We start from the raw sequence: 16,348 nt of genomic DNA on the forward strand, positions 1-16,348 counted from the left end.
AGTGGGCCTTAGGAAGCCTCACTATGAACAAAGCTAGTGGAAGTGATGGAATTCCAGTTGAGTTATTTCAAATCCTGAAAGATGATGCTGTGAAAGTGTTGCACTCAATAGGCCAGCAAATTTGGAAAACTCAGCAGTGGCCACAGGACTGGAAAAGGTCAGTTTTCATTCCAACCCCAAAGAAAGGCAATGTCAAAGAATGTTCAAACTACCGCAGAATTGCACTTATCTCACACACTAGCAAAGTAATGCTCAAAACTCTCCAAGCCAGGCTTCAACAACACATGTTGGGAGTTGGTGATAGATAGGGAAACCTGGTGTGCTACAGTCCCCGGGGTCACAAAGAGTCAGACATGACTGAGCAACTGAACTGAACTGAGGCTCTGACCTGAGCATGATACATACATTATCTCATTTTATCCTTCCAAAATCTCTGAGGCATACTGGATCAAAAGTGGGTATCTTCATTTGACAGATTAGGAAGGCAAGTCCTAGAGAAGCTAAGAAATGTGTTCAAATCCACAGGACTAGGAAGAGAAGAAGCAGGAATTCTGCTCCCTGGCTCTCCGTCTGCAAACCTTCTCATCCTGTAGGGCTTCAAGGGACACAGCAGTCACGTGACAACCATGGGACATCGCAGGGACTAGAGTTGGTTTTCAGGATGCTCCTTCTCTTCTCCCCTCGTAAGGGCAACCTCACTCCCCGCCCAGACTTCTCCAGAAACTGAGGTGTCCTCCTAGACCTGAGTGCAGATAGTTGGTTTGCATTCCTGGACCTCTGAAAGTTCTACCATTGACAGTGATTCCTTTCGCCGCTGAGGGCAAAGAAGCAAGGCACTGCCCAGAGAGCTTCTAGGGACCTGATTCAAGAAGCAACAGTGTGAGAAGCCAGGCCAACAAAGTTGTGAGGCTACCTAAGTTTGTGCCCAGGTTTCCACCTCACCTTTCTACTCTCTTCCCTCCTTTTAACCTCACAAGACACACTCCCCAGTCCAAAGCAGCCAGGACCCCCAAATTTCATGTTCTACATCCCAAGTTTTGCTTCCCTCTGATAGCAACTCTTTCCCCCAGTGATCTTTTTCATTTTCTGCTCTCTCTTCTAAACTTATTCATTCTCGGTCTCATTCTCTTGGGACCCTTTGCAAAAGCCACAGCTAATTTTCTGATAAGCAAACCCTTGTTGAAATATAAATGATGATAGATTAATATGACGCCTTTCCCAAGGGCATCTGTATTTTAAACAAAGAACTCAACGATGTTTCCTCCAAATGAAGATTCACAATGGAAGGAGCTTTGAAAGTTTCAGATCTTCTAAAATTTCCTGGGAATCAGGAGCAGATATTTTGGTCAGAGACAGGCTCAAAGTCCTCTGTGAGCAGAGGACAAGGACCTCAGGATGGATATGAACACATTCTCACATTCTGTGTGTACACGCTAGCATGCCGGAGGTCAAGAAAACAGATGTCTGTCAAACACAGAAGGGCAGTGGTTGTTGGGTGTGTGCCTGTGGGTGTGAGTGTGCTTATGTGGTGTGTGTGTTTGTGTGTGTGTTAGGAGGAAGGGATGTCAACTGACTACTGCTCCTCAGCTTGTTTCCAAGAGATAAAAATGACAGCTGTTTGGTTTACACAGCTAATTAACCTGAGGAATGCACTGTGTAAGACTGTTATTAAGGCAACTGGATAATTAAGTTTTCCCCCAGAAAGGGAGGGAGTGGGGGATAAATAAAGCATTTAATGGAACAGACACAACATTGGAGGAGACTTTGTCAGGAGCAGAAATCAGGACTGGAAAGCTTCCAAGCAAAACTCCTCTGGTCCCCAAGCAGCATGCACCAGCCGAGAGAGGACTGAAGGTCATGGCTTAGCCCCTGCCAGGGTCCACCTGGCAGAGATCATGGCTGACCCTTGGGGTCATATGCAGCCCAGCCAGAAGCCTGGCAGACATGTGAGAGCTGAACCAACAAAGGCTAACTAACTCCCTCATTTCATAAATGGGGAAATGGCGGTCTAGACAGAAGCCATGACCTTCTCAAGGTCACGTTCCTCTTCTAAGTGTCAGAGGCAGGACCAGACCTAGAAAGTCTTCACCCCCCATCAGGCGACTTCACTAACCATGACTGCCTCTGGGTTATCCAGCAGCCAGACTGAAAATCAGATGCACGGTGGTCAGTGGGCTGGCCCAAGGGCAGGTTGACTTCAATAACTATGCAACTGCGCGTCCTGATCCAAGAAGAAGTGTCAGGAGAATGACTGACAGGTGAGGCGGCCTCTGCACGCAGACACAGGTCCCAGGAGGCCAGTGGGTGAGGGGCTGGGACATGTAGCCCCTTCCAGACACCAGGCCCACCGTCACTCAGTTCCTTTTTTAATGTGGTCCACACAACAACCCTGGAGGAGGGCATGGCAACCTACTCCAGTATTCTTGCCTGGAGAATGCCGTGGACAGAGGAGCCTGACGGGCTGCAGTCCATGCGGTCACAAAGAGTTGGACACAGCAGGAGGAACTCAGCATGCACGAACACAGCAACTCACTGAAGGGGGTGCTATCATCCCTCCTACTTTTCAAATAAGGATCGACGGCTTGGGGAAAGCACAGAAGGAAATGAGGGTATGGAGACATCGCAGACATTTTCATCCATGCCTTGGGCTTTAGGGGGAAACGGTACAGTGAATTTACCCAGAGGTTACCTGGGAGCTGGAAGAGAGAGAGCCAGGGGACAGGGTGCGACTTCCGCCTCAGGCTCTTTCGGTAAAGACCAGTCTGGGTTCAAGTCCGAAACAGTTAATGGGTAGTCAAGGCAGGGAGACCCGGAACAGCAAAGCTGGGCAGGGGGTGGGGGGACAAGGCAAAGCTGGCCGAGTCCTAAGTCCGTTGTCAAGGCTGCAGTATGGACACAAAGGCCAATAGGATTAAGCCAGTGAGACAAAAGTAGGCAGAAGAGGTGATGGGCCGACAGGCTAAGACTGGCCCAGGAGAAAGCAGCCATACTCTGAGGTCAGGAGCTGGGAGAGACCGTTTGGAGCTGGAAGGTGTCCCCACTGCCCCCGAGTTTCCCCAGGGTTGGCAGGGGGCAGCGAGCAATGCTAAAATGTCTAAGAGTCATGAATCCCCGGTGCACTCGCATTTATGTCACACCAGAAGGCAGGCAGGCGGCAGGGGCCAGGTGAGTTTACTGGGCTCAGGGCCCACCATGTCACCCCTGCAAGAATCTACAACAGAGGCACTAACCAGGGGCTCTGACTCAAGTAAGGTGTATATATGGCAGTAGGGGCTGGCAGAGAGGGATGGGGAGGTCGGGGCTGAGGGGCAGGCCTTGGCAAGGCAGCTTTGTACCATGCTGCCCTCCTCTCCAGCTGGGCCTGGCCACTGCAGCGCCATCTCTAGCCACTCAGAAAACTCAGTTCGTAGGCATTTCCATCAGAAGTTTGGGGGATCCCAGCACACACCTGGATGTTCCCATGGGGATGGGGATAATAAGAGATACCTCATGGAATACTGTGAAAATTAATTGAGATAATTTATACAAATTAGACTCAGTCTAATGCCTGAGACATATAATATGTGCTTAATAAACTATAGCTTTACTATAATATCATTTAATTATAAAAATAAACTTGAAAACTGAAATTAGAACTCATGAGAGTTGTATCTGGATTCCTAATTCTCATCACACAGCCCCCCGTGTGCCCAGGGAGGGTTCAGGGTCCACTCGGACAGAGGAGTATCCGTGCCTTCACGTATGTCTTCACAGCCGGCAACCAATGGCCTCTGGGAGGGGAGGCCAGAGAGAAAGAAGGAAAGAGAAATCAGAGAAGGCAGAGAGGAGGCAGGTGGGGGAGAGAAGCTGGTTCCCCATGGTCAGCTCATTCTGAAAGAAAACTGGAGCAAAGAGCGACACGAAAGACCATTGGTCTGACACTCGTTCATGGAAGAGGAAAGCGAGATTCAGAGGGGGTGATCTTTTGCCCAAGATCACACCACAAGTTAGTGGCAGACTTTGGGCTACACACTACACTCAAGATGCCCTATCCTTTCCTCTTCCGAGAGGTTACATGGATTTATTCCCCTGGTAGACGAGAGGAAGAAAGAACCAAGGCATCTCAACTTTCACAGCAGCAAAATAGCTGAGATTTATCCATCCCCCGAGTTGCAAAAGTCTAGCCTTCTCTTCTGCAAGCGCCTATGTGTTCTCAAACTGCTGCTTAAGAGCAGGGGCGGCAGTTGGCTCCCTGGGGCATTTGAGAGAGGCAGAGGGTGGGGCAGGATGGACTGTGGCCTAGAGGGAGGGAGGCTGTCCAGGCAGGCCTGGCACTGAGCCTCTCTCAGCAGCCTCGGATCTCTGCCCAGTGTCCATCCCTGAAGGTGGCTCCGCCCAAAGAGAGGACCCAGCAGAGGACATCCTGAAAATTTTAGACATGGCTCAGTGGTACAAGATTGGAGGGTGAGCGGGAAGGGGGCAGCTGGGCTCATTCTGTTGTCTGGAGAGCTCCCCACTGCCAGGTTCCCTGATGCCAGTGGAGTAATCTAGGCCCCCAGGGAGGACTCGCCTGCTGCTGGCCGCCTTTCCCAACACTGTCACATGGCCTTTCTCACATCCAAGTGGGTGAGGTGCAGAAACCACAGCCATCTCCGTGCAACACCTCCAAAGCCAGGACCCAGGGCCATCTATGATCACAAGTGGCCAAGAGGACACAGGAGAATAAGAGGCTAGAGGTGGGGTCAGACGCCACCGCATGGCCCTGAGGACGAGGAGCGCCGAGGGAGAGGGAACTGCAGACACCCCAAGCCGTCTTTGCGGCCATCAGCCTCTCACTCCCTCTCTTGCTCTGTCTTTTTAATGCCAAAGATGCAGAGACTCAAGGGAAAACGTCTCCCTAACTCTTTCCTGTCTAAATCTATGTATTGAGGGCCAAAAAAAAAATGGCCAAATGAGACAGGCAACTGGGAAACAAGAAAACACTGGGTGATTTCCACCTTGGGCAACACAAGGAGCAAGGAAAGACCTCAAACTTACTGAAGGAAAAAGGAAAACTGAAGTTCCTACCAGAAAGGTCCAGAAGCAAAGCAGAAAACTCACAGTGGCTCTTTGAAAAATAAATCAGTTGCTTAAATAAGCAAAGCATTCCAATGTCTGGATTTGCTCAGCTGGGTTCCTTATCAGCTGAACCGCTGAACCTTCTTGCTAACCCCAAGTCACTTTGCCTTTACCTCACTGATCTGTGTCCTTTAATGGCAATTTGAATATTTTCCCAGGGGGAAGGATAAATTAGGAGGCTGGGATTAACAGGTACACACTACTGTGTATAAAATAGATAACCAACAAGGACTTACTGTATAACACAGGGAACTATGCTTAATGTCTTAAAATAGCCTACCATGGAAAAGAAACTAAAAAAAGACGATAACGGAATCACTTTGCTATAACCCGAAACTAACACAACATTATTAAGCAAATCCTTCAAAATAAATGTTTATTAATTTTTATTGGAGGATAGTTGCTTGACAGTGTTGTGTTAGGCTAGGTTAACAGCTAGGTTAACACACACACGTGTCCCCTCTTTCTTGGATTTCCTTCCCACTTAGGCCATCAAAGAGCACTGAGTAGACCTCCCTGTGCTCTCAGTTCTCATCAGTTACCTGCTTTAACCACAGTAGTGTTTCTATGTCAATCGCAATCTCCCAATCCATCCCACACACAAAAAAAATTTTTTTAATTAAAAGGAAATTCTGCAAAATAAATAAATAAGTCTCCCGCTTTGCCCAGGGTGGTGAAACATGCAGACCAAACATGCAGAGACTGGAGGTAAACAGGTTGGCTCTTCACACATGACAATTACAAAACCTAGAAGGATAGCCTCCAGCCTACAATCATACAGTCTTCTGGTAGCTCCAGCCCCACCCTTAGCCCAACACGGGCAGAAGAGAAGGCAGCAGAGCGTGGCTGGTGCACAGCTCCCTTCCTGCTTTGGCAAGAAGACAAGCCATGCACACATCCCAGCATCTGTGCGCCACCAGCCTTGACTCCGTCCATCAAAGATGGCACCTCACCCTTCACACACCTAAAGGACCTGTCTTGAACTACTGCTCATGCCCCAGATTTGAGCGACTATCCTGCCCAGGGCCAAGGGCTAAGAAAAACTCCAGCTTTATTAAACAAAAGAGGAAAAGGATCTGTTCAGTTAAAAGGTATTTTGAGTACGTTTTTCTCTTGCCCATCGAAGGTGGAAATTCCTGAGAGGCAGAGATCCAGCCTTATGCTTTGCTTACATTCCCCACAGTACATAGGGCTGGGCCTACACCAAGTCTACTCTAAGTGTTCAGTGAACAGATGGCAGGCTCCCCCCGTGCCCCAGGCTCACCTTCTTCCAGCCCCTGGAGGCCGTGGAGGAAGAACCTACCTCACCATACTGGGCGCAGTAGGTCTCAGGCTTGGTCAGGCCACAGGTGGATGAAGCTCGGAGAAACCGGGTCCTCCCGATGAGCAGGTCCCCGACAGGTGGATAGCAGGCCCCGCGGGAACAGGCTTGCTGGGCACATAGGAGGCTGGGCAAGCCTGAAATCACAGGGGGCTCAGGGGGTGCTGGGGTGCAGCCTAAAGAGAGGGCAGTCTAGCCAGCCACACTAGTGCCCCCCAGGGAAGCAGTCATCCATTGGCAAGGCTAGACCCTCTTCCTCGCCTTCATGCTCCAACCTACTGGTGGTGGGAATAATTGCAATCCTGGTGCTGTTTGGTTTTTTAAAAAGCTGATTTTATAGTCTGTAACTGTCAGCTTTAAAAAAGCAGAAGTCGATCCTGAAATGTGGCATCCATATGTGGCTTTTAGAATTGAGCTGCGGACACACGCTTGCCCACAGCTCTCCTCGCCTGTTAACGGAGCAGTGCTGGCTGCTGGCCGTCCGGGGGACATGGGGAGAGACCTGCCTTCTGTCTGCTCCTTCATCTCTAAAAGTTGCCCCGCCACACTTTGCAAATAACCAGCTGGTAAAGAATCCGCCTGCAACACAGGAGACCCCAGTTCTATTCCTGGGTCTGAAAGATCCCTTGGAGAAGGGATAGGCTACCCACTCCAGTATTCCTGGGCTTCCCTGGTGGCTCAGCTGGTAAAGAATCTGCCTTCAATGCGGGAGACCTGGGTTCAAGTCTCTGGGTTGGGAAGATCCCCTGGAGAAGGGAAAGGCTATCCACTCCAGTATTCTGGCCTGGAGAATTCCATGGACTGTATAGTTCATGGAGATACAAAGAGTCGGCCATGAGTGAGCGACTTTCACTTCACAGCCGCAGTTCCCTGAACATCGAGAACTCAAGCCATGATGGCTCTGGGACCAGTTTGAGAGTGAGAGGATGGAAAATAAACTCAGCACCAGAGCCCTGGGGCTGCCACAAAGCACCCTCAGGTAGGAAGAAGGCATTTGGGAGCCTTTTAAGAGTCTCATCTTCTTCAGAGGCCCCCAGGACAGAGAAACCTCATGGGCATCCCAGTAGATAAGTGTTCCAAACCCCAGGACCCCGGGTGATGGGTGATGTTCACGCTTTGGTAGACTGTCCTCCCACCCATGGCTGGTCCCCTCTCTGCTGTATGACAGGGCCCGGAAGGATGGGAAGGGATACTCACCAAAATACAGGAGAAGGAGCGGCCTCATCTTCAGTTGACGAGGCGATCCCCACTCAGGACCTCACCTAGGGCATAGCAAAGCAGCCTGGGTGAAGCCACACAGACCCCTAGGTTGCACTAGCCCTTTGCTGTTTCTGGACTTGGGTTTTCTCAGAAGCCTTTACTCAGGGCCTTGGCCTAGGACACTTCTGAACAGCAGGCGCATCTGTAGCCAAAACCTGGATGACACCAGAGACCTGGCCTCCTGTCCCAGCTGGCGCGTGACTCCCAGGCTGTCGTGGGAGAATGTCACTACATCCTCCTGGACTCCAGCTCCCACCTCTGAAACAGACAGGAGGGATCAACCCTGCCCTGCCCCCCATGGTCAACAGAGCAAGTTGGGGAGCCAGAAAGGACTAGGCTCTTTGCAGGAGAAGTCTGTGGCCTCAGTGTCACCCTAGGAAAGAGGATTGGCCTTTCTCAGGCCCTGGCCCACCTACAGGCCCAATGGTGAGTGGCTCAAAGAGGCTGGTGGCCTGGAGGGGAGCCCTCTCCTGCTGTTGGCATGGTCTCCAGTATCTCCCATGGCCACCCTGAGGGTGAGACTGTGGTGCCCGCATCTCTGGGCTTAGCAGGTTGTGGAATACAATGGGGAAAGAGAGGGAGGCCTGGAAGTGTTTAAAAAGTGAGTGAGGAATTCATCTGAACTGGGAGCAACTCAAAATGTCTCCAGTAATGCACGGGGGCTGTACAGGCGGGCTGGGGTTGGCAGGCCACAGAGCAGGGATCCTGAAGGAGGCTGGGGTGGGGGTGATACTTGAAGGGTCCTAGAGGCAGGGTGCTGCCCTGCTGAGGCAAGCCCCGCCCTGCTCATGGGGCGCCCACCTCTGCCTCAGATCAGATGCCCACTCAGCTCCAACAACAGCCACACATTCTTTTGGCCTGGATGGAGGGATGGGGGAGTTGGCAAGGTGGGGCAGGGAGGGACTGGGGACCCCCTGACATCTTTAAATCAAACATCGTGAGGCTTCAAACTCTTTCCCTCCAATCCCATATCAGAGCAGTCAGGGGCCCAGGGAAGAGACAGGTGGCCTGAGCTCACACAGCTAACTGTGGCCCAAGAGGAAGACCGATCATCTGGCTTCCTCCAGGGGCTGGAACCTCGCCCTCTCCCTGCCTGGAACTAGGCACTGTGAGCAGTTCTTAGAAGAGGCCAGCCCGCCCTCTCCTTCCTTCTTTGTGTCCAGCCCCAGCTCCGAACTTGCTCTCTTCTAAGTCACCGAGATGCTTATCAGATGGGAGAAAGCAATCCAAACAGTGGTAGACTCGACACCCAGACTTTGGATCCCAGTGGGCTCATGAACTGAAGCTCCCAGGAAGAGGAAGGAATCTGGACCTGCAGCCAGGCCCCAGACACCCAGGTACACAAGCCTGGGCCCACCCCGGCCCCCACAGGGCAGGTGAAGACAGGTAACAGACCTTGCTCCGTGCTGCCGTGGTTCTCTCTCCAGATCACTTCTCCAAGACGCTCCCCTTGAATGTGGGGGTCTCCTCTCCTGGCTCCCAGTTTTTAAACAACGGCCTCACCTCTGGAGACTCCCCGGCTGGGCGTCGCCGGCTGCAGGGCGGGACTCAGGAATCTGGCCGCTGGCACACCCGTCTGCCGTCACAGCACCCCTACCCCCACCCCAGACAGGACCAGGCAGGTGGAGGCGGTCCGGAGGCCTCACGGCAAGATCGGCAGTGCCCACCAGCTTGCTGTGGGTGGGTGGGGCTGCACCAGGGAAATGTGAGTGATCACAGGAGACCAGGATTCCTGGGGGCCGGTGGGGTGAGGGGGTGATGGCCACTTGCATGGTGACAGCCGCTGCGCTGGGTGCTTTCCCAAGGCTCATAGAGGTCAGCCTCTCCTGGGGTCCTGGGCCACCCTGGACAGAAGACCATGCAGAGAACAGAAGGATCAGGGCTTGCATATCGGGTATCACAGCTCCAGACCTGTCAGCGAGCTGGACGGGGAGAAGACACAAACATTGAGGACCCTGGAAAGCACCAGACCCCTCCCAAGGGAAAGCAAAAAAGTGGAAAACCCCTGCTTCTTGCAGGGGGGTGGGGGGGATTAAAAGGCTATGGTTCATCAGGAAGGGGTCAGAGCCCAACCCCCCCCCCAAGAAAAGCTTAGGAGGAATCAACAGGCATGAACTCTAAATGTTTCCCCTCCGGCTCCCTCATAGCCTTGGCAGGGAGCCCAAGGACAGGTAACTACCTGTGAGTCACGGCTCCCAGCTCAGGGAAAGGCTGCTCTCCCAGCCCTTCCTACTGGGCAAGAATGCCTGCCTGGAGGGCCAGAAAGCAGATCTGACCACAAGGGGTGGGAAGGGAGGGCTGAGGCACAGCTCAACCGACTTCCCCTGGGCCCCCGCCAGGCCTGAGAACACAGCTGCCTTTGTGGGACTCTGGGCGGCTCCTGGCTCGGGGCTTTGGGTTGCGAGTGGCTGTAACGACAGTCACAGGGGCTGGTCTTGGAGGACATGCCTCCCCTCCACCAGGCAAGGGTCCGAGGGCTTTTAGAGAGACCTGGAAGGTCACCAGTCCAGATCTTGGCTGGGCACAGCCTACAGGGGCATTGTTTGGACACAGTCACCTCCAAGTTTCCATTAAAGGAGATTCTACACAAGCTGGTCCAGCCTGTCAGTGTCTCCTAAGAGGGAACTGGAGGGTTGTGTCCAAGAAACTGGTTTGAGAACCCTTCAGGGCAAAATGGAGGATTTTGTGGATTAAATGGTAAACTGGGCATTTCTAACCCTCAGATTCTCATATAGCCCAAGAGGTTTTGATAGGCAGGAGAAATACTCTAAGTAGCAAATGGACAATAAGCCGTTTAGATGCAAAACAGACATTGCCGTACATGTTAGCGTCTTGACCCATGTAAACATTCCAATAAAATCTGGCTTAACAAGCCAGGATCAGTACAAGAAGCGGGCCTTCCTGGGCCCTGCCTCTGCAGCAAGAACATGCACACAGCCTACAGCCCCCCCACAGGGAAAGGTCACTGCTCACACCGGGGCTTTAAGCCCGCCCGCCTGGTCTCTTTCTCTCCACCCTGCCAACTCCCTGAATGCAGGGCTTCGGGGAAGCCTGGCCCCTCATGGAGCTCTGTCCTGTGCCCACCGCCAGGAAGAGGATGTGACGAAGAGCTCAGGAATAGTTAACTCAGCAGAAGGAGCAGTTGCTGCCTTCCCAGATCCCCAGACAGGCGGGGTGAGCAGGCGGCAGGAGGCTGAGCCCTTTAAACACCCCTCCTCCTCTCCCCTTGCGCGGCCAGGAGCCCAGGTAAATAGGTGTCTCAGACTTCACAGGCTGGGGCAGGTCCCAGCGTGGTTTGGCTTCACAAAGGGGAAAGCCAATTGCTCTGTGTGGGCCCCTACACCCCATTCCACATTCCCAGCCCAGTCCAGGACGTTGCTTTGGCAAACCCCAAGGAGGGCCCAGCCAGCCTCACCCCTCAGGAACGCTGAGCACTTCCCAGTGGGGATCTAGCCCCCAGCCCCCACCGGCCAGGACCGCAGGGCCCCAGGCACAGGCCTTGAACTTCAGAACTCAGTTTGTTCAGAGACAGGAAGTCTAATACAGAGGCAGAAGCAAGGGTAGGACCTGGCAAGGACTAAAGGCAAGCTGGGCACTGCTCTGACAGCCTCCCCTCCACATCCCCTTCCTCTCCTGCCACCCACCATCCTGCCCCAGAGCCCCCACCCTCAGCTCCCCAGAGCCTTGGCTTGTTAGAACCGATGCTCAGGAAAGGGGTTCTCCTTGACCCCCCATTCCTCTCGCACTCACGTCTGTCCACCCAGCAATTCTGTTGCTCCCGCTTCCAAAGGCAGAGGGGGCTAACAGAATTAACCTGGTGGCTCAGACAGTAAAGAATCATCCTCCTGCAGTGCAGAAGACATGGGTTCAATCCCTGGGTCGGGAAGATCCCCTGATGAAGGAAATGGCAACCCACTCCAGTATTCTTGCCTGGAAAATCCCATGGACCGAGAAGCCTGGAGGGCTGCAGTCCGTGGGGTCTCAAAGAGTCAGACGTGACTGAGAGACTAATGCACACACGCCCCCAGATTACAGAAACGACACCGGGTCAGGGCAGGCAAGTCTCCCCCTCTGCCTGCTTGTCCACCATCCCTCATGACATCTCAGGGGTGGCCTGGGAAGCTGCCATCTCCATCACCCATCTGACAGGCTCAAGCCGTCCATATTGCCAGGGAGATCAGCCAGGGTCTGATAAGTGAGAGAGAAAGGCATACGAAGCAAAGAATGGAGGGAAGGAGGGAGAAGAGAAGAGGCTGAGAAGGCAAGAGAACCTGGTCCAGGCTGTGAATGCCGAATCCCAGGTGTACGAGGAAGGGACACTGGGTGACTCACAGCTCGGGCACCACCTGGACCCAGTGAGTCACGGCTGAGTCCTTGTCTGTGGGGCTGGGTGGGCTCCAGGAAGGGCCCTGCGGATCCGCCATGTGACTAAAGCCGGCGTGGCTACGCTCCAGCCACAGCTGCTCGGCTGCCCAGACAATCGGTCACTCCTCATGCACCAGAGAGAGGAGGTGGGGCTTTCTGAACTCAGGCTGGAGCCCAGCCTCGGGCGGGGACCCGGAGAAGGCAGAACGGGGCCCTGGGCTGCCATCGCGGGGTGACTCTCTTCCACAGAGTCCGTCTTCCTCCTCCCTCCCCTTCCCAGCCTAAACGGCCATCAGACCTGCAGCACTGCGATCAGCCCAGGCCTGAGGTCTGGGAGAGACCCGGCAGTCGGCTGAAGTGAACCAGAGCTGACATCCTCTGGCGAGCTCGCTCCATACTGGGCCCTGTTCTAGCTCATAAATGTATCCCCACATTTCATACTCACCATGTCCCCATGAAGTGGACACTTATCATCCTTTCTTTGAAGATGAGGATAGCGAGGTACATCTTCAAGAACTTGGTCCCAGCTAATAAGTGGTCATTGGAACCCAGACCAGTTTGCTCAGCACTCATGTTCTTCACCACCATTATTCAGCCGCTCAGTCGTGGCCGACTCTTTGTGACCCCCGTGGACCACAGCATGCCAGGCTTCCCTGTCCTTCACCATCTCCTAGAGTTTGCTCAAACTCATGTCCATTGAGTGAGTGATGCCATCCAACCATCTCATCCTCTGTCACCCCCCTCTCCCCCTCAATCTTTCCCAGCATCAGGGTCTTTTCCAGGGAGTTGGCTCTTTGCATCAGGTGGACAAAGTATTGGGGCTTCAACTTCTTAACCACTACTTAGAGTTTAAAGTGGCCTAAACTCCCTGCTTCCACACTTGGTAAGCCTTGACCAGAGTCCACCCGACTCTGAACTTGATGTTTCCCAAACCTAATCAGGACCTGATATCTGAAAATTGTGCTTTTGGAGCACTAACGTGGACCGGAGACTCCTGGGGAAACACCGATGCTACAGAAACACCCAGAACACCCACCACAAGGTGCCTCCCTGCTTGTTTTCCCATGCAGACGACGTCTTCTGTGTGGGCACAGCTGGAGAAGGTGCTGGGCTCCAGCTGCCCCATCTCAGAGCCTCTGGCATTTACGGGCAGGGTCTCCCCCTCATGCCAACAGGCAGCTGCTCTGAGTGAGGACGTGAGCGCCCCACAGGGGTGGGAGGACAGACAAGGTGAGCAGACAAACAGCACGGATTGCTGACAAGATTAAACAAACAAGATGGAAAGTGAGGACCGGATGACACAACTCCCCTGTCACCAGAGGAAGGGGAGTCCCCTCTCTGGGGCCAGGGCCTCAGTTTCTTCCAGGTCCTATCTCCCACATCCTAGGGTGCATTGCCAAATGTTCCCCCCTGCTGAGGGGTATAGCCCAGTGCAGCCGGCAGTGTGGTGGGATCGAAGGCTGGCTCCTGGCTCCCCCGAGAAGAGGGAGGAATATCTCGGCATCTCTGCCACTTTTGCCGACCTCCCAAAGCCCCGAGCTTCCCCAGGTGGCGCTAGCGGTAAAGAACCCACCTGACGATGCAGAAGACGCAGGAGATGTGGGTCCCCTCCCTCGGCCGGGAGAGATCCCGGAGGAGGGCCTGGCAGCCCTCTCCAGCATTCTTGCCTGGAGAGTCCCATGGGCCGAGGAGCCTGGCGGGTACAGTCCATGGGGTCACAAAGAGTCAGACACGACTGAGTGACTCAGCACCCACGCCTCCTCAGACGGGCTGGCTCAGACCACGGCCCCTCTCCCCCCCCCACCGCCCCTCCCTCTACGGTCCAGTCATTGCCCTCCGTGAACTAGGTTCTCAGAACCTAAGTCCAACCTCTGTGCACTTTGGCCACAAATTTGCCATGTGGAGCTGGCCACGTGGCTGAGAGGAGAGAGGCGTATACCTGACGCAGGGAAGTGCAGCCACAGGTGAGGTCAGGACCCACTGGGCATGGCCAAGAGGGACCAGAGTCGGGGCGCAGGGAAAACCAGCCTCGGGAGATCAGCTCCCTGCACTAACAGAGGGGACTTTAAAATTCCAAACGGCATCTCTAAAAGGGCCATCGGGAGACAAACTCAGGTTCCTACTGCTCAGACTGGCGTTTGAGGGCTGAGTACGGACAAACGAGCCTCTTGCGGTTGGAGGGGGAGCGGGCACGGGTGTGTCTGGCTTCTTGCCTGGAATCAACTGCACCTGAAGGTGTGGAATCAGCACCTCCCTTCAGTGCTTGTGGCCACATCGGGCGAGTCTCTGTATGGACTTGAACAGTTCCCAGACCCAACTCCACTTCTGCTTCTCAACAGAAGCACAGACTTGGGAGAACCCCGCTCTGGGCCTCAGTTTCATCCTTTGTAAATAGAAGTGTTGGATTTTACCAGTTCCCAATCCAGGCTGCCCTCAGAATTACTTGCAGAACTTACAAAATCATATACTTAGGCCAGGCCCCAGCCAGAGATTTAATGGGTGGGCAGAGGGGCAGGGACATTGACAATGCTTTTAAAGCTCCCTCGAAGCCCCCTCCAGGCTTCCCCAGTGGTTCAGCGGTAAAGGATCTGCCTGCCAGTGCAGGAGCCTCAGGAGACGTGGGTTCGATTCCCAGGTCGGGAAGATCCCCTGAAGGAAGGCATGGCAATCCACTCCAGTATTCTTGCCTGGAGAATCCCATGGACAGAGGAGCCTAGCAGGCTACAGACTATAGGGTTGCAAAGAGTCGGACACGACTTAGCATGCTCGAAGCCCCCTCCAGCTTTAGGGTGCCCTGCTTTCGGGGCTGGTGGTTTAGGATAGCACTTGAAAGCCTAGAGTTGAAAGTGAAAGAGATGAAGGTACAGGTCTTGGTTCTGCACTCACCAGCTGTGCGACTCTGCACAGCCAAAGCTACTTGCATCCAATGGGACCAATAACAGTCCACCTCACGGACCCTTGTAAAGATCAAAGGGAACGATGCACACAGGACTCTCAGCAAAGAGCCTGGCTGGCTGGGTGCTCTATCAAAGTCTGTCCCCCCGTGTGCATCACACACACAGGTGTTGGGGCATGAGCAGCAGTCTTTGCAGCTGCTTGTAACAAAAAGCAAACCCCATTCCATCCAGATGTCTGACAGCTCACTTACCAGACAGTGGGCCAACCAGGAGAACTCGGGTCCCCCATTCCACTCTGTTCCCCGGGCAAAGGAAAATTCTCGAGGAGCAATGATCTGGACCCCGAGGGAAGAGAGGCCACTCAAGGGGCCAGATGAGCTAAGTTCCTTGAGAGCAAGGTGACACTTCCGGCCTTCCTAGACAGGGAAAGACATGGGGTGGGGTGTTTACAAACAGAGGGCAGAAGAGCAAGCTGGAGCATAACCGACATTGCTTTATGGCCTCCAAGAGTTAATAAAACCAGAGTCCAACACCTGATAAAGAGAGGCGTCAGAGCTGGTCTGGACCACAGCTTGTCACTTACATTGGGGCAGTTGCCCAGCAATTCTGAGGGCGACAGAGAAAAGGCGCGTTCTCTCCCTGGAGCCTCTGCTCGCTGCTGCTGTTGCTTAGTTGCTAAGTCGTGTCCGACCCTTCTGTGACCTCAGGGACTGTAGCCCACCAGGCTCTGCTATCCAAGGGCTTTCCCAGGCAAGAATACCGGAGTGGGTGGCCACTTCCTTCTCCAGAGGATCTTCTAGACCCAGGGGTCGAATCTGTGACCTCGGCGGCTCCTGCACTGACCGGCAGTTTCTTTACCATTGAGCAGGCTGGGAAGCCCGTATGTACAATGGGATGTTACTCAGCTATAAGAAAGGAATGAAATATTGCCACGTGCAGCAGCATGAATGCACTTAGAGATTATCGTACCAAGTAAGGTCAGTCAGACAGAGAAAGACAAATATATAACACTCATACGTGGAATCTGAAAAACAGTACAAAGGAACTTGCTTACAAAATAGAAACAGATCCAGACATAGAAAACAAATTAACGGTTACCACAGGGGAAGGAGGGGAAAGGATAATTTGAGAATACGGGATTAACGGATGCACACTCCTATATATAAAACAGAAAAACAACAAGCATTTACTGTACAGTGAAGGGAACTAGATTCAGTATCTTGTGATAAACTGTCATGCAAAAGAGTCAAAAAAAAGAATATGTGTGTGTGTATATATATGTGTGTGTGTGAGACACAATATTGTAAATCAACTATAATTCAATATTTAAAAAGAAAAAGGAAAAATACACAGAGGACAGGGAGAGGATATCCAAAATGTTAACATTTCTCATCTCTTTATAGTTCTC

The 16,348-nt window shown here is 53.1% G+C and overlaps 1 protein-coding gene across 1 annotated transcript in view; it reads right to left on the minus strand.

Moving 5' to 3' along the window:
• LAMB3 (laminin subunit beta 3) overlaps nucleotides 1–9,323 on the minus strand; it is a 42,216-nt gene extending 32,893 nt beyond the window's left edge. Inside the window, exons 1-3 of the mRNA XM_040263078.1 lie at nucleotides 9,074–9,323; nucleotides 7,616–7,680; nucleotides 6,401–6,555 (exon numbers count right to left, since the gene is read on the minus strand). Coding sequence (XP_040119012.1) covers nucleotides 6,401–6,555; nucleotides 7,616–7,643 — 183 coding nt within the window. The 5' untranslated portion in view covers nucleotides 7,644–7,680; nucleotides 9,074–9,323. The remainder of the gene's footprint in view (nucleotides 1–6,400; nucleotides 6,556–7,615; nucleotides 7,681–9,073) is intronic.
• Nucleotides 9,324–16,348: the final 7,025 nt, after the last annotated feature.

Source organism: Oryx dammah, unplaced genomic scaffold (genome assembly GCF_014754425.2).
Source record: "Oryx dammah isolate SB20612 unplaced genomic scaffold, SCBI_Odam_1.1 HiC_scaffold_21, whole genome shotgun sequence".
NCBI lineage: Eukaryota > Metazoa > Chordata > Mammalia > Artiodactyla > Bovidae > Oryx > Oryx dammah.